Source organism: Leptodactylus fuscus, chromosome 10, assembly GCF_031893055.1.
Source record: "Leptodactylus fuscus isolate aLepFus1 chromosome 10, aLepFus1.hap2, whole genome shotgun sequence".
In the NCBI taxonomy this organism is placed as follows: domain Eukaryota; kingdom Metazoa; phylum Chordata; class Amphibia; order Anura; family Leptodactylidae; genus Leptodactylus; species Leptodactylus fuscus.
In genome coordinates this window covers 18,281,637-18,308,786 of record NC_134274.1, presented here as the reverse complement: position 1 = coordinate 18,308,786, position 27,150 = coordinate 18,281,637, and the positions used below count along the sequence as shown (strand labels likewise).

The following is a 27,150-nucleotide window of genomic DNA, read 5'->3' as shown; positions in this document are numbered from 1 at the left end:
TGATTGGGACAGAGCTGTAATACCACACACAATCTGTGGACAGAGGTGGCGCTGTTTTGATACTCCTGTGCACACTGTTCGCACACTTATACCACAAAGCTGTGGTAGATGTGAATGGATCCCCCTCATTGTTTTTGTATTTTATTTCTATCTGTAATAAATAATGTTGGATTTTGTTTCTATGAAATCTGTTTATTACATTTCTAAGCTTTGTGTTTCTACTATTGTACTGCAGTGTATTCTAGCTGTCAGCACATGACTGAAGGATAAGCAGATGATGGACCTTGAGAGCCATGTTCAGACCTCCATTTGCCATCACAGTATACAGGCACCCCCTTTATTATGGCACGGGGGGGAGGGGGGGGGGCACAATATAGATTCCACATTTAAGGGGATGAGCCCCTGGGATCACAGTTGCCACAGCCAGGTTACAGCTTAGATTCGCTGTTTATGACACCATCTCAGCACTGTATGTGTATGGTGCTGAACATTAAGGACCTTCGCTAAGGGATTTAAATAAAGCACCGTGTGAACCCAGGCCAAGACTTAAGGACGCACTTTGTTGTATAGATTTTGCCAAACACCAAAAAAAAAAAAGCAGCTTTTCTAGATTGTTTGGTCTCATTCAATGGGGTTTTTCCCATGAACAACACATGACCACTAACCAAGACCATGGGGGTCTCTGACCGATGGGACCCTCATCTGTATCCCACAATTAGCCAAATACAGTGTTTGGCTATCTTTGATCGTCAAATAGAGTTGAAATAAGTTGCAGTAGACGTGTGACCATCTTTCTGTTGAGGGTCCCCGCTGCCTAACCTGTGGATACAGAATAAGTATTGATTGGGCCGCAATCCTTTTAAAAGGGTTATCCAGAAGATTTATATTGATGACCTATCTTTAGCAGGAGTCACTAGCATCAAATTGGCAGGGGTCTGATCCTTAGCACCCCTAAGAGACCACAGCGGGTTTTTTTTTAATATATATGCAAAACAGTCTCCTGCCTGCCTTGATGTGACTTTGCTCAGCCTCCTCTCTGTGTTCTCTTCTATAGGTGCCTCCTTCAGTACAGCAGTATATATTACCTGGACGTTGTATACAGCAATGGATCTGATTATAAGGCAGCATCTCTCTGCAGCCGAGAGTCAGAAAGGTAACAGCATCTATTCTATATGGCTATTGAGATCCATCCACACTACAATCTGTGCAGATCTCTTCTGCAGCATGTGGGTGAGACTTGGCACTATGTATGTATATATATATATGCGGCAGGTATATGCAGAGAGATGACTGTTTTATTTTTTTGTTTTTTTACACCTTTACATATCCTGGACAACCCCTTTAAGGAGAGGGACTTGAGGATGCTCTGAAAAGGGTGTACAAAAGATGGTTTTCTAACCCAGACAACCTCTTAGAAACATCAAAAAGACACATAGAAAATACTATTACATAACTGTGTCCTGTAGGGAATCGCTTCTGTTAGTTGCGGCGCTTTCTCCACGTCTTGGGATTAATTACAGTAAGATATAATGAGTAGACCATAGTCCATGTGTCTGTCTCAGAGCAGGGTCGGAGGGGACTCATTGCTGCTAGTTGTGTGGGTAACATATGCTCTGCTCTCTCCCAAGATCCCGATGCCCTGCTCAAGGCGTACACATTAATTAAAGCAGCAAACAGAGACGCCGCCTCAAAAGACGGACCAGAGAACTTCAGCTCTGACTTATACATCTTGTGTGCCGAACAAGCGCTTCATGTAAGTGGTGCCCTGTATATCCGATATCATGTGCTGCTATAGAGCTGGACCAACTATGTTTTATTATAGACTGATGAATGGCAGTTAAAGGGTTATTTCCATATGTCAGAAATGTTTGGTAGTCGGGGGACAGCACTTTACAGATAAAGGGGCATTTCTGGTTCAGGATAATGATAACTTATAATTAGGACTAGTCCATTACTATGAAATCATGGAGGTCCGACTGTCATTACCCCTTACAAATGGGCTCATGTGAGCACTGCATCCTCTCCAACTGTGTCATTTAAAGGGGTTTTTCAGGTTACATAATGGATGACCTATTAATAAGTCATCCTCAGGGGTCCAGCACATATCTCCCAGCCGATCTCTTACATGAAGAGGCTGCAAGCCTCTTCAGTACTTACCAAGCTCAGTGCCATACATTGTACAGTGGCTGTTCTTGGTAATGCAGCTCAGCCCATTCACTTGGATGGGACACAAGTGTGATCAGGCTATGTGACCGATGAATGTGATTTAGCATGGACTGAGACGCAGAAGCAGCTGATCCACAGCGGTTCTTAGTGTTGGATCCACATGAAAGTGTCTCTGAAATCCCCTTTAAATATCCTGTACCACAGTTACTACGTAGACACGTTGTCATTGTCTTCTTGTAAAGAATAAATCTGACTTGCAAGCAATGCAGTCTCTTCTGATATCTCAACGACAGTGGTGCTGGGAGTTGGGCCCCCACCAATCTTACACTAATGACCTATCCTATATGGCTGACTATGATCACAAGTCCTGCTATGGTGACCACATATGGGCAGCTCGATCTAGGTGACTGATCACATTTATCTGCCCAGTTATCACAAAAGACCCTATACTTCTTTGAGGTAGGTACAGATGCAGCTAGGATCTGGCAATGTAACACCTGCTACATCTGTACCTGAGGTTTAAAGGGGATTTTTGCAACTGGTAAAGGCTTATCAATAGGATAGGCCACCACATTGGCCATGTTTAATGTTGACTTAGTAGCAAACTGCAGTCTATTCCTTTCTTTTCTAAGGAACACTCATGGTGCCGCTGCACAGGATATAGCTGGGGCACGACTGTACAGGGAAAGACTGTGACTGGTTCAGTATTTTGTCCCCTTCAGACCCCTGCAGTTGGACAGCTACGGTCTAATAAATCTGGACCAGTTTATGCCCACATTTCCTAGCCTGAATCTGGTTTGGTGCCTTGAACTCCCCACATCATGATGGTCTATTATATTAGGAGTCCCTGCATCTCCATGGTCCTGTACCATAGCAGAACTGCAGGGAGTCCCAGTCTCTGAACCAGATCCGGGCTGGAAAATATTCGCATTATACGGTCTGGATTTATCAAACCACATTTGCCTGTGTGCAGGGGGCCTCATTCTTAAGGTCGGTTGGGGTCCCAGCGAATGGATGACATGCAGCGCCGCACCTCCCATGAGGCGACCTGAAGCGACCGCTTCAGGCGGCGCTATGCCAGGGCCCCAGGGAGGGCGGCATTCTTTCTTACCTAAGCCAGTTTTGGACAAGCTGTCCTGGACTGGCTTAGCACGTAGCGGTGGATTGGGGAGGCCACTGGAGCAGCGCTGCTCCAGCAGCCTCCCCTCACGCTCAGGCAGAGAGCAGGTCTTCTCCGTGCCTGCGAACGGCGCTAAGCCCCGCCCGCTCCCTCCTCCCGGGGGGGGGGGGCTTTCTGTCGTTCGCTTCGGGCGGCGAAAGGGGCAGGTTCACCCCTGATGACATGTGCTAGCAATACACCACCACTTTACAAGATGTGAATACCCTTTTAACCACCGGAGACACACTTTACTATGGTGCATTTAGGGATTCATTTTTAATCTCTTTAATGTGTTGTCTACTGAATTCTGCACAATTTGCAGGATAGATTTATTTTTGGTTACTTTATGTAATATTTTCATGAAGTGACCTTTAGCAATTTTTGTTGTGTCTGCTGTGATATTGATCTAGTACTGTCCGATGTGGCGATCACACCCACGCACTCGTCTGGCTATAATGATTTATTTCTCCATAGGCTGTGTGTTTTTGCAAAATGTGTATTTTCTGTAAAAATAATTGCTCCTTGTTCTGGAACTGTAATATAACATTTTTTTTCTTTAATTGATCTGACAGCTTGGAAGTCCAGCAGTGACCAAATCCTGTCTTCAGATGTACTTCAAGAGCCAGCCTCCTCCAAACCAGTTTTTTGGACGGGCATTCCTGTGCAAAGCTCAATTACACAACCCGAAGTCTCCTAATAATGTGGTATATGTCTTCTGTGTAAATTAAGACATACATTTTGTGAGGAATATGGACCAGAGAATGTGGTCTGTACATCAGCAGAATTTCCTGGCTGGAGACCCAGATTCCCTGCATCATAGTTATCTATGTTGCTGGCAGTCAATACGTCTCTACGATCCTATACTATACACAGTACAGGACAGTAAAGCCACAGTGCGACAGAGACATCGTAAATCACTCTATTGATTCTTCACATTGCTCTCCCCGGCCTCCTGCTTATAAGAGCTGTCAGGGAGAAACCTCATAAGAGCAGACTCAAGCTGTATTACATGCGAAAACATGGGACTTGTCCATTCTGTGTCACTGATCTAGCAGTTGCTGCCCTTAGATAGGATTCAGCGCAAGATTTGCCTGAAGAGAATTGGCCCCTTCTCCTTTGTAAAGCAAGATGTTTGATGGGGAAATGTAGTTTACCTAAAGCGGCCCACATTAGAATAGTAGAAGGACCATGATAGCAGATAACATGTTCTGTAGTGTTCTCTTTGTTTCAGGCACACATTACACTATACCCAAATTTTCAGCTGTCTGTAATATCTCTTGTTTGTTGACCATTTTACTTTTTTCTAGGGTGAACTGGAAAAGTCTGTGGCTTATTACCTGAAAACGATTGATTTTGCTAAACAACAACAGAGGTCAGAACCATATTATTGTCTGTTTTATTAAATCTCATGGAGAAAGGCTCCTTTTATGATAGGGTGCCTGTAAGGATTTGTGGGTGCTGACTTGTGGTGCCCCTGGAGATGGTCAACCTAGACAGTCCCAATAAACATGAATTAAGCTGCAAGGTGACTACAAGACCTGCCATTTAAATAAGGAACTTGAGACCCACATTGCCATGATGAGTGACCCCCACCAATCTCCAAGTTCTCACTTATCCTTAGCCTGATGGTATATCTGCGAAGACTCCTAATTCAGGACTAAAAAGAAAGGACTATACTGGTTGCCAGAGGTAGATGGAGTCTGACTCTATCCTGAGCCTGTCCCCAGCAGCACCAAAATAACACTAGTACCAAAATAGGCCTAAAATGACAAAAAAAAAAAGGGGCATTTTTTTCATGCCAGAAATCTTACAGATTACTGTAAGACCTCATGGATGTGACAATAGTGGCAGTCCTTCGAATGGGAGAGATCTATCATCCCATCCTGGATTGGTGAAAATTGTGGTAAATCTTTGGTGCTTTGCCATTTTTACTTCAAAGATGTGCCACTTTTTGAGAATGTGGACAGAACAGAAAAACTGGCGTGAGATATACAAGAAATGTACGCCGGTTCCTAACTGGCATAGACTTCCATTCTGGTGTCCTGGGCAGGCACCTGATTTATTAAGACACCAGAGGCTTTTAATAATTCAGGTATCCTATACTCTAGTCAGGGACTTTATTAACACTGACATAGGTAAAGGAACATTTTACGCAACGTTCACACCTGCGTTCGGGCTTTCATTCAGGGAGTCCGCTTGGAATTTAAGAGAATAGATGGTAATTACATCTCATGGCTATTATGAAACAAATGGTGCGTTATGTAAGCAGTTAAGGCGCTCGCATGGCCCCTTAAAATCAAATCTGATCTGCAGAGATCTTGGGTGTCGGACCTCCAGTGATCCTTTTTTGATGACCTAGCCTGAGAATAGAACCGTTTTAGATCATGCAACAAACCTGGCTTACAAAATATACCAGATTGCCCTGAGGTTAATGGGGTTATTATTGTGCTTTGTTCTTTTAGGTATCATTTCCTTGTGTATAACGCTTCCGTCCTATACCTGCACACGGTGCGTCCTTTTCTGAAGCCTGGAAGCCGTCATCTCCTCATTCCCAGCCTTGTCCATATGGTTAAGTCATTGGGTGAAATCGATGACTCTGATAAGTCCTGGAGAGCAGATCTGATGCTGTAAGTCCTTCTCATGCTGTTCACCAAGATGCTCCAATAATGCACCAAAATTGTGTTATAAAATTCTACCATCATAAAGGTGGTATAAGCGTAGACTAGATGGCCTAAAGATAAGCCAAATATATCATCCTAGCATCAGTCACTGCGATATCTGGCGAATTGTCAGACTTAAAGAAGTCTGATCCATTGTGTGCCAAAAGTGTGTCACAATCCTCTGCAATACATTTTTTGGTATAAACGCAGCCAACAAATAGACTATGTAAATTTACTATAGGCTAGACAACTTGAAGCTGCCCCAGATTTATCCTCCAGCATCAGCCACTGTGATAGATTAGACACATTTTTTGACTAACTGTTAGACGGGGTTAGTAAATCTGTCCAAGTATTTTATATTATAGAGGATTGCTTTTGGGATTTCTATGAAAACATTGTAATAAGGCTCAGGACATATGAGTGCTATCTTTAGTGAGATTTCTATAGAGCTCTGTAAATTCATTGTATATACCCTTTACTTCTGCAGATAGTCCATGCTATCATTTGTATTTTGTCTTTTTTTTCTTTCTTTTTTTGAATACATGCTATCATTTGTATTTGTTTTTTAGAGAGTTGCTGGAAAGTTTTTTGGATGCCCAGAAAATGAAAGAAGCTGCTGACTGTGCGTCTATGGCTAGTGAATTTATTAAAGTCAACGCTCCTCATAAATACCCGGTTCTCTTTGCCAAGATGGTAAGTACATGGTCCCAGTGTTCTGTATTGGGTAAACAAATGGGAGTTCTTCTCTATAACTTATGAGCACAGTAAGTTCCCAAGTAGGTGCACAGTAGTGTATGGGAAAATGGTGCACAATGTGATATTGATGATACTATAACTGGCTGACAGATATGGATCCCACAGATATCTTCCGACATCAATCCGCCTGGTGAGCTGGTGCCTGCTGCATCTGTCAGAGAGATATATATATATATATATATATATATATATATATATATATGGTATATCCTGTGTCTTTGACATACACAGTAAGCTGGTATGAGCGGCCATTTTCTTGTGGCTCAGGCATGCGCAGTTGGCTCTGCCCGAGGCCTAGAAGATTGAAACCCAGGACGGAAGAAGACGCAAGGAGAGACCGTTCCAGAAAAAGATGGAGGCGTCGCTGGAGAGTTCTCTCGCAGCATTGGGGAAGTCCCCAGTGCTGTTTGAGCGCTGGGGACCACCCCCAGTGCTGCAAGAGAACTCATTTGCATACCAACAAAAACCGTGATTTCTACCGAACAGAGGCGTGGAGAAGACATCTAAAGGTAGGAGAAGAATAGCCTTTCTAAAGGCTATTCCTACGTGTTAGGGAGAAAAGAAGGGTATCCAATGATAGGGTCCCTTTAACTAGTGAGACAGGAGATTAACACAGTGCTAGAATATTCTTTATCAAGGCTTTTTGGCAATGTTCAGTTTTCATTTTGGATGGATGAGACAGTAAAACAAAAATTGCTCCAATGTTGAACCTAAAAAACATAATTATATTAATTTATTGCCTCTTATTCATTTTGGGTGGTAATACTTTTCATGTATTTAGGGTTGTAAAAAAAATCCAAACCATTATTCTTCTGTTTCTTTGCAGAATAGACCATATCGTATTCCCCACCATCTGACAGGATGAGCATTTAGACTTTGTCAGCATGTGTGAATGTGGCTTTAAGGAGGTTTAATGAAATTAGATTTCTAGCTGAAACGGTGCTGGCTTCTAATCATTTATGTAAATCGCCTCCATCCATGTGACTAGTCAATTAGATCTATACATGCAAAGTGCATTTAATGTTTGTTTCCTGCCTGCCATGAATAATGGATTCTTCTCTTACATTAAGGTGCATCACAAATTAATTGATTCTGCTAAAGCAGCTAAAGAAACCAAAAGTTCAGCAACTTTGTCAGTCATCTATAAAATTCACAAGCTGAAATCGTAAGTATGAGCTTCTTTGTTCTAGATGGGAACGTGATACGTATATAGAAGTGTACAGAAGTGTAGGCGCTGTAGGAAATACAAGTCGTAACCAATTCACAACCCTTTGAATTGAATTCTGATGTAGATGGGTGACATTGTGACCATATATCCCATTCCACACCTTCCTTGCTGGTTTTCGGAGCCTGTGGGTTGGGGCAGGGACGCTACGGCCCAACATAATTATTATAACTATTGGGGTAGGTCTCCATTCTTTCACACGAGTGTGCACAAGATCTGAAGAGGACAGAGATTTTTGATAAAGTAGTTGTGCCTTTCACCTGTTGGGGCCTTTATTAAGACCGGTCTTAATTCTGCCCACTGTGGGCAACAGGGAAGCAGAGGTGCCAGCGCTCCAGAGGAGAGCAGATAACTTCACAATTATGCTGTCAGTAAGCTATTCTATAACATTACACTATACTTGGGCTCATTTTACATTTATGTTTCCCTACTATTTTTTTTTTATATGTTTTACTACATTTATGCTCTTATTCCTTTGTGGTGGTGCCGCAAAAAAACCCCCCAAAAACCTTTTTTTCCAGGTTCTCTCACCGTTTAGAGCCCGATGACCAGGAGTTTCAGCTGCTACAACTTTACAAATCTAGCGCTTTACTTATCTTGTACTGATCTTGAGTTACAGCCGGTATTCTAGTCGAGCGCTGAATTCACTAAATCTCCAAGGAGTCTTTGCTGGCTTAATAGCTGCTCAGAGCTTGCAATGGTGATTTGCTTTCTTGGAAGTGTTATATTAAAGGGGACCTGACCTGTCTGTTTTAGTTTATAAATATGTTTCCCATAAAATAACAATTCTGGAGATTTTTCTTAGAACTCTTTCCGTTTCTCCTCTGTTATTCTTATTATAATTTTATGAATAATTGTACACTTCTAGAATAACAAATTTCCGGCACTCAAAATAGACTTCCAAACTATTGAAGAATTTTATTACATCCAAATCAATATAAACGTTTCGGTCCCACGGACCTTCCTCAGTACATTGGATGTATTGTAATGGAGAAGAACAGAATGGAAGCCAAATCTTGGCATTGAAAACACACCCCTATTGATGTTTGTGCCACCCCTTGGTCTGTGAGAGTTGATCATCCCATTGCTCTGATGTCACCGTTGCCTTGGTAAAATCTCACACGTTTGCTCTTGTAGTGCTAAGCGTGTATGAGTATACTGCACGTGAGGTGTATGTTCAGGTAACTCCTGGTGTGCTTATACATGACAAGGACTACAAGACCATATTGTTATGTTTACATTGGAGTCGATGGTAATGTATGCCATATGGGGGTTGGTGGGTCCGTCTGCATCTACTACTGTTAATGGAGTGATGTATGAGAGCAATGGATATATTTAACAGTAGTATGAACCTATCCTAAATTGACAGCAGTAGGGAGTTTGTCCCTACTATAGGGAAGGTAGCTCGGTAGCAACAATGTTGCGGACCCAACCAGTCAGAGACAGGGATACAATTTCTGGTGCAAACAGGTTTTTTTCGAAAAACAGCAAAACAAATAAACCTTCACGTCAGGTACAGAATAAACAAACTAAAATGCAGCCTTAGCTTCAGCGAAAACGTCAAAGCCTGCTCGTCCGAGTACTAACTAAACAGTAAAAAAAAAAAAAAAAACTAACTGTACGTATGGCCTACTGCCAACCACATGAACTAACAAAATAGCACAGTATGATCTCACCAGACTCTCGGTATTTCAGGACAGACCCAGGCGCCTCCTCTTGTTCCCAGGATCTGCCCTGAATTGCAGGCACTGCAGCTTTTTATGACCCAGTAATGAGCTCAGGACCCACACCTGGGGCTGAAGCTGAAGACTCATCCTAGACCACACATAGGTCAGAAACCTTGGGGAGATACACCGGGACTCCAGAACTTTGCCTGTCACCTTCTCACACTACACAGACTGACACTGTGCAGTCAATGTATTCATATATTTCAAGGAAGAATAACAGAGGAACGCAGCATTATCAGAAAAGATGTTCCAGAATTGTTATTTCGTGGGGAATACAATTATTTATATATACAGTACAGTTGCTGGACCTGTTTCCATCACTTGACCAAGACAGAACCTGGTCACCTGGAAGAGATCTTGAGACCATGAGACATTGTTAAAGAACTTGTATTAGAAATTTGTGTAATTTTCTACTGTACGGCGAACATTTATTTGCTGAAATTGGACAACCCCTTTTAAATATTCAAAGTAGCCAGCACTGCAGACATTGAAAAATCACTAGAACGTTCCTGCTGCTGCTTGTGAAATAATTTACGGCACGTTGTATTGTCACAGAGATCCCCATGCTTATTTCTTCTTTATTTTTAGGCAAATGGATGGTTCTCTTACAGCAAAGGACATTTTTACAAACCTCAATGAAATTTATAAACTCTTGGCTACTGTGGACGAAGAGGCCGCTCCGTATTTATCCACTTCGGAAAAGTAAGTTAATCTGTTCTTATGATTTATTATTTTCACTGGTGCATTAAATGTGCGTTCAACATAATAAACTGTTGTGGTAAAAGGTGTTTCTCCTAAATGGGCTGGAATACAGAGAGAAGATTGGATTAGTTAAAGTTTCACTTACCTAGTTAGTTGCAGGTTGGCAGCAGTGACATTTCTCTATTTATTCTATATGTAAGAGGTTTTTTTTTTGTTTTGTTTTTAAACCGTTCCAAAGCAAACACCTACGGGTGACAATGGCTGATCGCCTATTTTTTCAATTCGGGAGTTAGAGTTGGCTTTTTACAGGGTGACGCTAAGCCCGTAATGGACACTGTCAATCAGACCTCAAAAAAAAAAAAAATAGGGGCAACCCGGTGGTTAGCACTGCAGCCTTGCAGCGCTGGAGTCCTGGGTTTGAATCCCGCCGGGAACATCATCTGCAAGGAGTTTGTATGTTCTCCCCGTGTTTGTGTGGATTTCCTCCCATTCTACAGACATACTGATAGGGAAAAAATACATTGTGATCCCTATATGGGGCTCACAATCTACATAAAAATAAAAAAAAATAGTTCAATGAATCTGGCAGAGTCCAAACAATACAGTATACCCTTAAAGACAAAAACACAAAAAAGACAGCAGTATGGAAAATGAAAAATTACTGATACTTACCTCTACTTGGAGAGAGTCAGTATCAGGTTTCCTCTGGTAATAGAGTACCTCATGTCAATTTGTTTAAAAATTAAAGAATTGAAGAAAAGAAAATGGGTTCTCTTGCAATTTTTCAGAACCAGCCAGATAAAACAAGCAACGGTAACCTGTCATTACTAGAGTAGTAAGGAAACCATAATGAAATAAATGCTCACTCAGAGTTTGGAGGCAAAAGCTGCCCAACTATTCTGATGAATTGCCAGGCAGCTCCTGACATGCAAATGAACACAGGGACCACCCAGCAATTCATGTAAATAGCAGGCAGCAAGCTATACGATCCCAGGTATTGCAGCTCTGCCCATTCACTTAATGAACGTGACATCACATGGCCTAATAAATGGTAGCCGAGCCAAAGGATGCCAGGTTTAAAAGTCCTGGAATGGGAGCAGTTAAAGGGATTGCGCCGTTAAAGACACTCCCCCCCCCCCCCCATCCGCAGGACAGGGGATAATTGTCCTGTCACTGGGGGTCTATCCAACATGTGCCCCAGAATGAAACTCAAGTGCATTTGCTTGACCGGTGCTCCATTCACTGCCATGGGGTTGCATGGACTGTCATCTCTGTCAGCAGTCACAGCCCCATAGAAGTGAATGGATCATCACTCACAACTCTGTATTGGCACTTAATTTATAAGGAGTAGAAATGAGCGAACACTATTCGAAACACCCGTTTCCGTAGAAATGAATGGACGTAACCAACGTGGGGGGTTAAGCGGCCGGCCGCCGGCAAAGGCTGCGTGCCGGCCGCTTCCATTCATTTCTATGGGAGTGTGCTATTCGAAATGGCTGTTTCGAATAGTGTTCGCCCATCTCTAATAAGGAGGCTTTTGGTCGCCGTCCTCCTGATTGTGAGCCATCATGTAGTTGTCATTGTAGTTTTACCCATGCTACTGTTCCCAACGTAGGTGTAAATGGAGGAGGTATCCTATGCGATGAATCCATTTCGAGGGCACGTTTATATAATACTGTGATGAGGTGGGGATGGCATTTTGTATTGTATAACATCCAGTATTATTATCTGGCTCTACGTTAAATACTGTATCTCTTTCATTTCCACTTCTGTCAAGCCTTAATGCTCTCGGCACATTTGTCCTGTTCATTTACAGAATTCCTCTGCTGATTGAACTTGCTCGTCTCTCCGTGGATTTAGAATGCAATCATCCGGCTGCCGCCTGCATCGCGGATCTGAAGGCTGCAGATATCGCTGTATGTTCCCAGGCTTTGTGCTTATTACACACTGTGAACCGCCTTCTTACTCTGTGGTTCTTATTCACTTGGTTTCATTTGCAAATTTATGTTTATGTTTACACAGTATTGCAGATCCTAAGCGGGGGTATTTAGTTACCTTGATGCTGCCATGCGGGACAGGCTCTAATGCAGCCACAAAATATGCCCATGTACTCTTAGGCCATACAGCTACTTTTATATTCCGTATCAGGCCTAAATACAGATTCAGGGTACACGCCTGATCAATAGGACACCCCTTGCACACGCCTGTAGTTGTTTTCTGTGTATTGCAGATAGTATACAAAACTATTCATTACTATGGTCCCATAAACACATCCGTAGTTTTGACGGATCAGTATCTGGGCCAGAAACTATGGAGCCGGACCTATTCTTGTCCATGTAGGAGATAATACTAGTCTTTTTGCCGATCCACGATAGCCGGTGAAATACTGACGTAATAGAGACGTGTTTGTTTTGGGGGTTTTGGTGGATTATGGATCTTTATTTGTAGATTGTTTAAACCATTAACCGTTATGTGCATGTAGCCTAAAGGATAGCACTGCAGTTTTTTTTTATGTAGATTGTTAACCCACATATAGGGCTTACAATGTACATTTTCCATTTTTCCCTATCAGTATCTTTGTAGAATGGGAGGAAAACCACACAAACACGGGTAGAACATACAAACTCCTTGCAGATGTTGTTCCAGATGGGATTCAAACCCAGTCCTCCATCGCTGCAAGGCTGCAGTGCTAACCACTGAGCCACCGTGTTGCCCCCAATAGGACTGCACTTGTGATATTAATTGGTCATCCACTTCTCAACAGACTTTGCATAAATCAACAGTACAAGCAAATATAAAACAAAGACTTTGTCATATACGGTAGCGGAGAAAAATGCCTCTTCTACCTCCCTACTAAACTGACTTTCACTCTGAAATCTCTTGGATTCAATCTTGCTATGAAGATGGACAAAGACACTCTCATTAGACTCCTATGTAGAGGGAAGGGGGGAGGGGCGAGAGCTAGAGATGCGGGAGAGAATAGAGAGACGCGGGAGAGAACAGAGAGGCAGAGACTGCAGCATAGTAAGATTTGAGTTTTTGTCTTTTGTCCTTCCCTACTCAGGACCCCATTCTGTAGGCCGAAAGTGAGTCACTTTAGCAGTATCTTCTGATCTAGCGGACTCAAGCCGTCCTTATTACGTATATACATTCATCTATAGGATATACCTAACTGGTTACAACTGTCCCAGCAACGATTTGTTGCCGATCGCCTCATTGGCCCCATTTTAAAGGGGTTTGTGTTATTAAAGACTGGTGTATGATATTTATTTGTCCTGATGCGGAGTACGAGTTGATGCAGTAGCAACGATTTATCGCGTACATGTTGCTTGATCGACCATACCACCACCTTTAATTCAGTGGTATTTGCTATTTGCTCTACGAAGGTAAGTATTTAAAGGGATTGTACAGGATTTGTAAAACATGTTTTCTTCTTACAAAAACTGCGCCACATCTGTCCACGGTTTGTGTCTAATATTGTAGCTAAGCTTAAATCAAAGTTAATCTGCAATACCAGACTCGGACAGAAGTGGCGCTATTTTTGGAAGGATGCCGGATGTCTTAATAATGTTATAAATCCCCTTTATGTCGGCCTTTTTCTTACTGTGGGTTTTTGTGCATTCTGTAATAAATGGAGGACTCCAGGCAGTGACTATGAGAACGGAGGGGGAAAGGATGGGATGAGGATGTTCATGAGGACGACTCCTTTGTTTTAGGCACAGTTGACTGAGCACAGACCAGATACAATCACTGTGGTAAAAGCAGAGGAAATCTGAACATTTCTGCAGGGTATTGTTCACTTCCTTGTCCGCCTGGATACTGACTTGCATGCGAATGAGATCTGAGGAGCTCTGGAGATCTTCCTTTTAACAAGTTAACTTATTACGCTGTCTGTGCGTTCTTGACCTGCGAGTCTACGGCTGATGTAGAACCGTAACTCCCAGAGAGCGGTAGGTTGTGCAGCGCCGCAGTACAGCGATTCCACTTTGTATTTTCTAGAAGATGTCATGTGTAATAGATAAGGAAAAGTCAATTTCTTTAAAGCAAAGCTCTGTTTTTAGGTAAAAGTCAATATTTTGCATGCTCTATTTTGTTCTAAACTTCAGTTGCATCATATTTTACAGCTTATATGTTAATCCAGAGCTGCATTCAGAATTCTGCTGCCTGAAACATGGCACCAAACCCCATAACAAAAGAAGGTTGCTGTGAGGTGTCAGGAAACCAGCAGAATGTGGAATACAGCTCTGGGTGTGAATAGTCATGTGATGTATGTTAAAAATCAGTGTGACTATAGCTAAGGGCTCAGTAATGCATGCAGATAATGTATTGAGATAACTCCTAGTAAGGGATAACTTGCTGACTGGTAGGGGTGTAACCACTGGGACTCCCCACCAATCACGGAAACTGAATAGACAGGCAGGTCGGGTAGGAGGAGCTGACCAAAACCCAGCCCTGCCTTCTGCCTGACTTGTCACTCCATTGAAAGTGGGGTGCAACACTACCCAGTTCTCGTGACGCTTGGGGGTCTCAGTGGTCTGACCCCACCAATCAGCACATTACCCCCTTTCACTTGGATAACTAGTTGTTACTGGAATACCCCTTTAATTCATAGCTTTGTTTAAAGGGATAGAACATTTATGACCTACCCACAGTATAGGGGATCCACTTTTGGGATCCTCCTTGATCACTAGGTCAGTGGTTCCATCTCCCCCAATCCTCCTCATTGCCCTCCCGTATCCATTGCAATCGGCGGTGGTCTCTCATGATTTAATGCAGTTATCTGGCTTAGAAAAACCTATTTAAACTTCTGATTTAGTAGAGAGTGGTTCCTTATTTGGGACCTCCATTGGTTTGGCAGAGACTATTTACATGTGACTGTTTTAATGTGATCTTACTAGAGATGAGCGAACACTGTTTGGATCAGCCGATCCGAACATCATGCTCCCATAGAAATGAATGGAAGTACCTGGCACGCAGACTTTGCTGGAGGCCGGCCGCTTAACCCCCCGCGTGCCGGCCGCTTCCATTCATTTCTATGGGAGCGTGCTGTTCGGAACGGCTGTTCCGAACAGTGTTTGCTCATCTCTAGATTTTACGTTTCCACTATGGCGGTGTCCAGGCAGATGCGGAGCTCTGAAGCTCCAGCCATGGGACACCCCATGTTCATCTTATTTCTAATAAACAGGTATCATTCCCAAACTATATAAGCTGGTGCTGACTATATTGTAGGCACCAGAGAGCAGCAGCAGGGAGCCCTTCATATGGTCAGCATGGCGGCTCAGAGGTGGTATGGTACAATTTAGTTATGATCCCCAAATCTTTGCCCGTGTTCTTCCATCTCTTAGGTATCTTGCAGGGGTCAGGCAACAGGTGACAGAAGACTAAAAACAACAATCTGACTTGTGTGACGATCTAACTTCTGCCATAACAATGTTTAGCACTGTAGCCTTGCAGCTCTGCAGTCCTAGGTTTGGCTCTGACCATCTACAAGGAGTTTGTGTGTTCTCTCCATGTTTGGGTGAATTTCCTCCGAGTATTCCAGTTTCTTCTCTCTTCTTTCTCACATTTCAAAGACGTACTGATAGGGAATGCAGAATGTGAGCCCTATATGGGACCATGACTGACAATGTCTATAGAGCTCCGCGGAATATATTGGCGCTATATAAATAAACTGTATACAGGTCACTATGTATGCTTGTTACAACCTATTTATAATGATGTGCTTTGTTACAGGATCCCAAAGCTCTCATAACCTTAGAGTGTCTTCAATGTGACCTTCAGGTTCTTAATCTTGGCCAGCAGATCGATACTTATTCTAAAAGTGTTGTTGAGGTATGGCTGTATGCTTGTATCGATACACATGTTCACGTTGCGATATCTACTATACAGCACATGTATGCAATGAAGTATGACGGTAACATACTGTACCCTGGGCATGCACAGTATGTAGGAATGCATTGGTATTCCCATTGTAATGGATGCATTCTTCTCTACAGGCACAGCTAGGACTTATACACAGACTGGAGACAACTCTACAGAATGCGGTCCGACTCGGGGACCCCAAAACCATCCAGGATGTGTGCACAACACTGTGGGATCATTGTCTACCCTTACTACAGCACAACCTGCGCAAACATGTGAAGAAACCATTAATTTCTATAGCAGATTCATTAGAAAATATAGAGAGGCAAGTGAAATTCAATGACCAAGACCAGTGATGTCATACTGTGTCACCCATAGATAAGAAATGTGAACAAACCCGTGTGGTGTGAACTGAGCTTAAGTTGTTGTCCAAGAGAAGAACATGGCAAACAGCACCACACCTGTCCATAGGAGGGGTCTGGTATTGCAGCTCAGCTCTATTAAAGTGCACCATGCTGAGCTGTAGTACCACACACAACCTATGGGATAGAAAGCAGCCATGTTTTTGTAAACCTAGACAAACCCTTTAAGCATCACCACTATCCTTGTAAATGGGCCGTGCCCGTAGTCAGAATCTGTCAGCAACGGTTAAACAACATCTGGCAGGGGAAATGGTAACATTGAGTGGTCATTTTATTCACATATTTCCAAGAGTAATAATTGAGGAACGATAGTGAATTATTTACTAAAGTGGACAAGGCAGAAGAGCTGACACTTCATCTATTCTGTAGTGTGTTTTGGTTTTATATAGCACTTCTTCCACCAAATCCACACCACTAAACAGATAACTTACATTTCTTCTCTTTACCCCTCAGCTTATTGACTGTAACGCGCTGTCAGATTCACTTGGAAATCGCTCAGATTGAGGAAGAAGAAGATCGAATTGACGTTGCAATAAGACATCTTGAGAAAGCTTTGACTCTCGATGACAGTGGGCAGTATCAGAACTACCTGAGAAGCTTCCTGCATCGGCTCCAGCTGCGAATTACACTGTACACAAAGCCACAACGTGCAGAAGATCAGGCAGCCATGATCATTGAGCAGGTAATATGGACGGAGGCTGCACTGGATAACATTCTTACTGTATAGGTGAGCCCGATTATTAGGTTTTCTGAGCAGTGGGGGTGTGAGGAGGTCTTGTTCCTCTGCTGAGGCAGATTCTTGGTCACATGACTGACCCTGCTCTACTTTATGCAGAAGAAACAGGAGTAGAACAGGGTCCGAGTTGTCACAGAGAGCCAGAGCAGCAGACTTCCAAATCCCACAGTGATCTGCAAATCGCATGATGGGGGTAGTGCGGGGCCTAAATCCTTCCCACACTGCCTCCATCATGAGATCTGCAGATTGCTGTGGGGTTTGGAAATCTGTGTGTTCAGCCTTCCCTACTGATGCTCTGGCTCTCTGTAACAACACGGACCCTGTTCTACTCCTGGTTCTTCTGCATAAAGTAGAGCAGGGTCAGTCATGTGACCAAGAAGGATGTTTTAGCCCAGGGGTCCTCAAACTTTTTAAACAGTGGGCCAGAGGCAGAGCAAGACACTTAAGGAGTTATTGCCATCTCAGCATATTGGTGCAGAGTTGGGAATAAGTGCTCTTAGGTCTCGAGTACTAGAATAGGACATATTGAAACAGGCAGTCTGTGCTGGCCTACGCTGTTCCCGTCTATATAGTTCTGCAAGTAACCACATTTTAAGTGGGTCACTTGTTTTGGGTCCCCAAACAGACCTGAAGAATGGAAAGCCGAACTCGAGTGAGAACCTAGAGTTAGTAAGCTGTGTTCTATATAATAGACTGTATTCAGATGGATACATTATCCATAATGTCAAGCTCCTGTTGTGATAGAATTTCTTTATGATTCCCAAACTAGAGATTCCAGTTCTTAAGTACCCTTCTGATGGAAAGAAAAGTTCTGACTGAAGACAAAAACAGATGCAAAACTTTATAGTAACAGGCCTTTGGGTGTTGCTTCCAATAAGATTTGCCATAACATATGATGCATGCATACATTAGATGTATGACCAGACAAAGACTTGGTTTAGAAGGTGGGAATCAGTAGACCCGGCTGGCCATTCAGGTATCTTGGATGGGGGTCATTTTTGATACTGTTTAGCTCAGAATTGGTCATTACTATAGATGGGGGGTCTAACATATGGAATACTTTAGCTCTATTCCTATTCATTTGCCGGTCTCCCACCAATCTGATGGTTAGCAGAATTAAAAGTGCCTGCAAAACCCCACTAACCTTTCCACGCCCTTCAGCTCAGCAGTATATACATGTTGAAGGACTGGGGTAACAGCCACCGGCAAAGCACCTTTTAGCCTGCAGCTGCCTAATGTCTGTGGTTCGCTGAAGTCCCTTTCCTGACAGGTCGCAGATGGCGGTGACGCAGAAGTACAGCCAAGAATTCTCATAGGAGTTGTAGTTCAATGGCCTCTGGCTGTTTTGACTGCATGGGATGTAAGTCATGATTTTTTATTTTTTTTTTTTGATTTTTGATTTAGGCAAAACAAAGCAATGCCAAGGACTCAGTACGTAAGAAGCGATCCCTTCTAGTCAATGCTGGCCTCTGCTTGGCTCCTGATGTATTTCAGATGGTGCTGGATAGCGAAAATGAAGCCAAAGGTAACTTACGCTGGAAGACAGTGTTATCCCAAATTCTTATATTCTCCTAAAAATCTGTAATAAACAAGACTGCAGGAAGTCTAGTGATGGTCTATACTAAAAAGTTTAAGGGTCCATTCACACAGCCGGATTTTGTAAGTGAGGTAGCAAGTGCTCAATACTGTCCCTACTGCTGTAAGTGCCTCAGATCTCCTCCATAATCTCTGACCCCTGCTCACCCTTTTGGCTTTATTGTCTGGTCCGGTGGCTATTCAAAGCCATCCTCTGCTGTCCTACAATCTCATTCATACACTTTGCGACCATTGTGACGGTATATAAGCAGAAAGAGAAGGTTTGGCGTCTACATAAACTATCATTTAAAGTAAACTTTTCTCTGCTGACATAAGTGTTAATCTATAAGCTGTCTGTGTAGTGTTTCCAGGCTTAGGTTGCGGTGATGACATCTATGCGTCTTCAGATGTAAGATTTATAACACGGAGGTTTCGTCTGCTGTCAGCCTCCACAGGTAAAAGTAACAAGGGACGTATAAGTTATTTATGCATGAAGGCGCGGCATCATTCAAAGTGTGTCCAAAAGACTGACGGCCATTTAAAGCGTATGGAGAATACAAATGACACCGAGAGGTGAGTACCACCTACAGGGGGAGCTGCAACCTCTGTATTTCCAGTGTTACATAGTGCTTTATGACGCATATCAGTATTGTATGTGCTGAGCAGATCCTGCTGGTAAGTTGAAAAGAATCCGTGTCTTATAGATAGTCTATTGTGCCCTATTATATCAGGTTTTTATCCAGGTCAGAAACCATCCTGTGGTCCTATTAAGAACAAATATAGCAACCTAACAAAAATTGGTGATATTCTGCTATTGCAAAGGCTGTTCCATGGTTCTGCGTATAAGTTCTACGCCTGATGTTAAAGGGCTCTCTCTATGTCCATGGGCAGTGGTGTGTACCCAGAATTTGCCAGAGGTGGAATTGACAACAGAAATTTAACCAACCGACCCCCCCCCCAGTAGCTTTATAGGAGAGAACAAACTATTACTGGTATTTTTTTCCTATGTTATGTTTTTTGTAGGGTCAGGCTGTGGGCAGATTTGGCCAAGGTAGCCCGAAAGCAGGAGGTGTGGGATGTGTGTAGGGCAGCATGCCGTTTCTGCCTGTTATATGATGATGGTCGGTGGAGTATTTCAATGATGGATGCCTGTAAGTACAAAGTTACTATAGTTTTCTTTTTTCTGTCATTGGTGTATAATCTGTGTACAAGAAGATATGCAGCCTCCAAGTACATATGAGGGCGGGTTCACTTCTGATATGTTCACAGTGATATGCTGTCAATCCCATCAGTACAGCATTACACAAGCAGCTAGAGCCCATACCATCTCTGCCTGCTGGAATGACAGTGTAACTATCCTCCATTTTCCTCTGACAAAAAAAAAGCAAAGGGGCCATAAGTATAAGGTTAGGTAGGTGGGGCTGAGCTCTTCTTTGTTATAATTTGTGGTTCTGGTGCTTATATTCGCACAGTTCCCATAGACTCAAGTGAAAACCAGCCCTCTGGTGCTGAGGAAAGACCAATGAATGTTACACAAAGTACAGAAACAACACTATTTCTGCCGCTCCCATTTACTTCTAAAGGTATCTTGATGTTGGAAAGCACTTGTCTTTTATGTTTTATTTTAATTAAATTTTTCATCAGCGCAAAATAAAAGTCCTGCCCCCAGTGGTGTGGAGGAAGGAAGGAGTTCAGAGCTGGAATCTTCAAAGCCAAAAACAGAAGTATTCAGTGACCAGAAGGTCTTATTAAGATTGCTAGCAGAAATCCGATTTATCAATGCAGAGGTCAGTACTGGGTACAGATTACATGGTGGTTGTCACATACATATTAAAGACTACATACACTTTTGCAACCGTTTTATGTTCCATTTCAATGAAGCAGCTTTATATATAGTCTTGATTACACATAACCTACCGTTTTATGTATACAGCTCCTATGCAGGTCTATGTGTATCCCTAGAAACAGACTACAAATAAAACCTATTTGTAGTCTGACCCTGTAGCCTTCAATTACTCTATTCCATCTACCCCTTTCCTATCAGTAGGTCATGAAGAAGAGGGGGCAAAAGCTCAGGAGACTTGGGGTCCCCCATTCTCACGATCACTGGGGATTCCAGCAGTCGGACCCCCAGCACTTAGGGGGATAAGTGGACAAGTCATAGTAAGAATACCCATGCACACTTTGCTTTCCCTGTCCTAAAAGTAATCCTAGAAAACTTTCAAGATCTCATTTGACCCCCTCCCCATGGATTTTTGCTAGCGAGGACACCTCTTAGCTGTGACACCTGCAATGTAAATGCTGGAAAGACGTGTTTTGTGATAAAAGTAAAAACGTGTCACCAGTCTGCTCCATTAAGAGATCAATGATGCTTTTACAAAGACTGTTATCAAAAAATATCGACTGTAAATAACCGTCTTCTACAATGTGATAAAACTGTTTTTACCAGGCAACAATACACTTTCTAAAGTCTGAAGGTTGTAAACTGAACGAAAGTCCAATCCCACCTGAAGATACAAGTATGCGGCCATCCTCGTACGTCCCTGTAAAGCCGGATGAAGATCCAGACTGGATCCTGTATCGGTAATACTTATAGGCTTGTAAAGGTGTCTTAGTTTTTTTGTATTTTAGGCCACTTGTTCTGTCGCGGATCTACAGCAGATTCTCGTTGTGGACTTCATCTCCACTTGTTAGGCTCTGTTCACACCACTTTAATTTTTTCTGGTCCCTCAGAGAAGAGAAAAAAAATGGAGTGCCAGATGATTCATATGATGGACAGCAGCGGTGCCTAATAAAGGGGTGTCCATCATTATGACTTGGGACAGTATGGAAATATGAACAGAGCCTAGTACATGATAGTAGTGTATGTTTTCAATTCTGAACTCCATTGGAGTGTATTAAAGGGGTTGTCCAGGCAAAAATGGACAATCCCTTTAACTTTTAAAGCAGCCGGGGACATTGAAAATTTTTTTTAAAAAAATTCATACACACTTGTCCCCAATGCTCCAGTGACCTCTTGGCATGTTCGGGTCCTTCTGCTGAATGGGTCTCTTTTGGAGTTCCGCTGAAGCTGCTGATTGTTTTCATCGGTCACATGAATGGCATGTGATGTCACTACCCATGACACGACGGGTGTCTTCCTGAGACCGATGATTGGCCTCAGCGGAACTCCAGAAGAGACCCATTCAGCAGAAGGACTAGAACGTGCCGGAAGGACACCGCAGCATCGGGGAAAGGAGAGTGTGAATTTAAAAAAAAAAAATTTCACTGCCCCAGACTGATTTAAAAGTTAAGCACAAAATTGGACAACCCCTTTGAACTTAGACCTACTATACGATCCCTTCCGTGGCTCTCCAATATAGTGGAGATATCACTGCACTTGTTAGGTCACTTTTCTAGATGATCCAAAACCAGCCGAGTGAGCGTTGTTCGTATGTCACCCAATTACGATAGGCTTGAACGGCCACTTCTTAGCCAAGAATAATGACCAGGCATAAAGCGTTATACCATAAAGTTATTTTAGGATTAAATGTCTTCCAAACTCATAATATTGGCTGTGTAGGGGCCATGACTAGGAGCAGATATAATCTTTTTTTTATGGATGTCATCCTCAAGTGCACTGGGGGCGGGGCCTGAGTTACTAGATTCACCTACAGATGGCTGACACTGGCAGAGTTTAAAAGGGGGCAGTGACTTTAGAGGAGAGCCAGAGCACTTGAGATTGTTTGTAGGCAAATTTGATGAATCAGGCCCCACCCCCAAGGCACTTGTCCTAGTATTCTGTGACTGCCCCATATTGCAGACCACTGCCACATTATGGTTGAGGGTAATCTTTAGTTTTTCAAGATTTCAGTCCAGGGATTGTGGGGACTTTAAAATACTTTATAGTGTAATATACCTATAGAATCCAGAGTTGTTGTCTTAGGTTATTCACACCACCTTGCGTAAGGATTCAATAGCCATGTGATTAAAGGTAAGGTATAACTTCCTGTCTGATTACTTTGTGGCGCTGCAATTGAAGCAATAACCTGACTTGACACAAGTAGATATAACAATCATGTAAAACATTGCAGCTGAAAACGGGGAAAGGTGTAGTGAAGTGTTCTTGTCAACCAAGAGCGAAATGCTGTGTTGAATAAACGCGGAGATTGCAGATGGCCCACTTCAATGACAAAATGTCTGCAATCACTTCAATGAAGCACTTTCAGATGTGAGGCGGCGCAAATAACCCCGAAGTGAGAAGCGTTCCTGCAAAAGTGCTGTCTTTAAGTCTGAGCAGGTAAACTTTTAAAGGAGTCTACCAGCAGCAAAATCTCTTGTAAGACAATTATATGCTGAGGAAATTAACCTTAGATCTGTATCCGCGTGAACCGTTCAGCGCGCCTGGGGTGGGGCCACGTCTGTGGTCGCCACCCAGTTCGGCTCCTTATCATAGGAATTGACAGGTCGCCGTGTGTGTTATGCACTTCCATTTTCTCCAGTTGTATCTCATTTGCATTCAGTCTAAGGATAAGGTCCCACATTGCGGAAATGCAGTGTTTTTTATTGCAGATTTTTCAGCGGTGACTCCTGACTTTGGCTCAAGAAATCGCAGCAAAATCCATAGCTCTGTACTGACAGCACTCATCCATAGACTAGTATTGGGGTAGGACGTTCCTCACCACTCAGTGTCATCGCTGTGCAGTTGTACAAAAACTTAAAGGGATTCTATCATTAAAATTGTGTGTGTGGGGGGGGGGGTTCTGCCTATCACGTCCGAATAGCCTTAAGAAAGGCTATTCTTCTCCTACCTTTAGATGTCTTCTCCGCGCTGCCATTCGGTAGAAATCCCGTTCTTTGTCGGTATGCAAATGAGTTCTCTCACAGCACTGGGGGAGTCCTAATGCTGCGAGAGAACTCTCTGGCGCTGCCTCCATCTTCATCTGGAACGGCCTCTCTTCGCGTCTTCTTACGAAGCCGGGCAAAGCCAACTTCGCATGCCCGCCGGCCACAAGGAAATGGCCACTTACACAGTAAGTGTAAGCGGCCATATTCTTGTGGCCGGCAGGCATGCGCAGTTTGAACCCAGCGCTGGAAGAAGACGCGAAGAGAGGCAGTTCCAGACGAAGATGGAGGCGACGCTGGAGAGTTCTCTTGCAGCATTGGGGACACCCCCAGTGCTGTTTGATCGCTGGGGACCGGCCCCAGTGCTGCGAGAGAACTCATTTGCATACCGATGAAAAACGGGATTTCTCCCGGAGAAGACATCTAAAGGTAGGAGAAGAATAGCCTTTCTTAAAGCTATTCCAATGTGGTAGGCAGAAAAAAATACAATTTTAATGACATAATCCCTTTAATACGACTACATTCACATTTGTTCCACTGGAGACTCTGCCGCGACATTCCCCTGAATACAGTGTATGAAAAAGTCCTGTACGCACGGCTTTTTCATCCATCCGTTAATAACGGATAGCTGACGCCAATGTGAACATGGCTTAAACAAGCTATATAAATTTTGCATTGAGTTCATTAATTTACTGACGGCCAAGAAGTAAAATGCGTCTTGCAGAGACTCCAACTCTTCTTGTCTGATGGCAGTGTTCACAGTGATGCGGGCAGAGTTTCCGCTTTGGCTTTGATGCATGTGATATGACATGGTTGATTCTTGTCTGTGAATCCGGTGCCTGAAGCTGCGTGCCGTCTTATGTCTCGGGTTCCCAGGAGGTTCTGGTTCAGCGCCCTTACACGTACTTCAGGGAGGCTGTCACGATCAATAAAGGAGAGTGAAATTACACCGAGTTTTGGAGTCCGATGTTAATTATACTCACAGTCATCTGTAAATTTACTTTCCATAGTACATGGCAATGGGTGAAAACCGTGGAGGAGAAGAAGGGGTTAATGTCGAGGCAAGTGTGTTGAGCCGTCTCACAACATAACAGCATAGCAGTGACACTGTATAAGAGGGTTGTTCGGGTGGGGGTGGGGTGGGGGTTCAGAGACCCCAGAGATAAGTAGATCTGCCATAAAGCTATTTAACCCTTTAAAGATACAGGGTAGTCTGGACATTAATGCTCGGTGTCTTTTTTCATATTTTCCACCTCCAGCTTCCAAAATTCCTGGTTCTGTGTAATATACTGATGTGATACCTGGTTCTGTGTAATATATTGTTGTGGACCTAACATTGGACCTACCCCAGACCTAACATTGATTATCTTATGACAATTGCACCAGTTTTGAGGGGGGGGGAATATTTTGCATCAAACGAACAATCAGTTATAAATGTCAAAGTTTTGGACGCAGGAAAAATTATCAAGTGTAAGGACTAGAGATGAGCGAGTACGATTTTAAACGGCCGTTTCAAATAGCACACACCCATAGGAATGAATGGACGCAGCTGGCACGCAGGGGGTTAAGCGGCCGACCGCCGGCAAAGTCTACGTGCCAGCTGCGTCTATTCATTCCTATGGGTGTCTGCTATTCGAAACGGCCGTTTCGAATAGTACTCGCTCATCTCTATTAAGGACCCAATGAACCTGGATCAAGGACCAGTTTGTGATGGCTAAATGACCGGGACAGAACATCCAGTGTTGTGACCTGTTCCTGGTACACTGTGGCTAGTCCTAGCTCTGTGCCGCTTTTATTGAGAGATTTATTTCTGCGCCATTTCTTCTCACAGCCTTCCTCCGTGTCAGGTTACATTTGGCTACATCTGTAGATATTAGAGGATGGTGATGGAATTTACCATTCATCTTTCTTTCTGGCCAGGGACTGGATTGTTCAGCTTTCAGCATACGCAACAGAGAACTTTGTGCAGGCCGCAGAGCTGGGTGTGGAGCTACAGGAGGCCTGGATCACTCACAACGCCGCTGTCTATGTCCTAAACCACAACAAGCATATCATTGCATCAGGAAGGCTGACCCTGCTTGTGGAGACACTCAATAAACTGCTTGTGGCACTCAAGAAAACTGGGCATTGTGGGTAAGTTCTTCTGCTACAGTGGGAGCTAAGTTTGTTTCACCCTCAAAATATAAAGGGGTTGCCCAAGATTAGAAAAATATGGCGGCTTTATTGCAAAAGCAATGCTACTCCTGTACACAGGTAAGGCTGGGTTAACAACTGCAGTGACTACCATAAATTGACTTTTTTGTCCAGTAGTTTCAGTTTAATACAACAGATACTCAACGGGCTCCATTATAGTCAGTGGGTTACGTTGGTGTTCACTGTCTTAAAGGATACCCCAGCACCAATGTGAACATGGCACAATGTCGTGTTGCAGCTCAGCCCCTTTCACTTTAATAGAGCTGAGTTGCCTTACTAGAGACAACCCATAGACCGATGCCATGCTCTTTTTGGAGGAAAGCAGCCATGTTTTTTATCATGGTCATTCCCATTAATTTTTTACAGGTCTACAGACATGTTAGGAGTGTGTATGTGTATTATGTTGGCTTGTGCACCAGTAAGCCCTGTATTATTGTCATCTCCTATTGGCTTTCTGCAGCTATGGTATTTCTGAGTGGAGTTAGAAGATAGTATGTGGCATGGGATTTAGTAGTGATTAATGGGGTCATGTGGCATGTTGGCTGCATTATATAATATAAATATATATATATATATATATATATATATATATATATATTATAGACAGGCCATCTCCTGTTCCCTCCACTCAAAGAAAGCTTTTCTAGTTTTGCTTAATTTAATGAGCCAGAGGTCAGACCTCCACCCGTCCTAACAACATGCCACCAACATCTATCCTTTTAAGCATTGAGTATAGTGACAGACCATAACTTATGAAGATGACCTACATTATAATAGAAAACCATAGATATCACTACAATTTTTGTTAAATGACAACACTGGTCTTGTACTCCACTACATCTGTACGTAGTTATTCTGTATTCTCAGTGGTAATATACATAGGCCTTGGATACGTCAAGGGAACTTTTACTGATCGATACCATGCCCTTCATGCATTGACTTACTGTTCAGCTTCGGGGTGAGCTTGTGCTCATACACAACAGCAAAACGGAACTGGCAGAGCTGCAGAAGTGTAAATCATGGCGGGAGGTCAACCTTTCAGTACATTATTACATCTAATCTCCAGTCACTTACAGCTGTGGCCTTATAAAATATTAGATACTGAATAAATCCCATAACAAGTAGGCATTACTTAAAGGAATC

At 43.1% G+C, this 27,150-nt stretch overlaps 1 protein-coding gene across 1 annotated transcript in view; it reads left to right on the top strand.

The window, feature by feature from the left end:
- The first annotated feature begins 1,067 nt into the window (after nt 1–1,067).
- CFAP46 (cilia and flagella associated protein 46) overlaps nt 1,068–27,150 on the top strand; it is a 94,432-nt gene continuing 68,349 nt past the window's right edge. The window contains exons 1-18 of the mRNA XM_075258482.1: nt 1,068–1,153; nt 1,629–1,753; nt 3,898–4,029; nt 4,633–4,697; nt 5,788–5,952; nt 6,555–6,678; nt 7,812–7,906; nt 10,282–10,395; nt 12,212–12,311; nt 16,129–16,227; nt 16,392–16,582; nt 17,133–17,361; nt 18,820–18,940; nt 19,437–19,563; nt 20,014–20,141; nt 20,635–20,777; nt 21,440–21,573; nt 25,735–25,947. Coding sequence (XP_075114583.1) covers nt 1,105–1,153; nt 1,629–1,753; nt 3,898–4,029; nt 4,633–4,697; nt 5,788–5,952; nt 6,555–6,678; nt 7,812–7,906; nt 10,282–10,395; nt 12,212–12,311; nt 16,129–16,227; nt 16,392–16,582; nt 17,133–17,361; nt 18,820–18,940; nt 19,437–19,563; nt 20,014–20,141; nt 20,635–20,777; nt 21,440–21,573; nt 25,735–25,947 — 2,354 coding nt within the window. The 5' untranslated portion in view covers nt 1,068–1,104. The remainder of the gene's footprint in view (nt 1,154–1,628; nt 1,754–3,897; nt 4,030–4,632; nt 4,698–5,787; nt 5,953–6,554; nt 6,679–7,811; nt 7,907–10,281; nt 10,396–12,211; nt 12,312–16,128; nt 16,228–16,391; nt 16,583–17,132; nt 17,362–18,819; nt 18,941–19,436; nt 19,564–20,013; nt 20,142–20,634; nt 20,778–21,439; nt 21,574–25,734; nt 25,948–27,150) is intronic.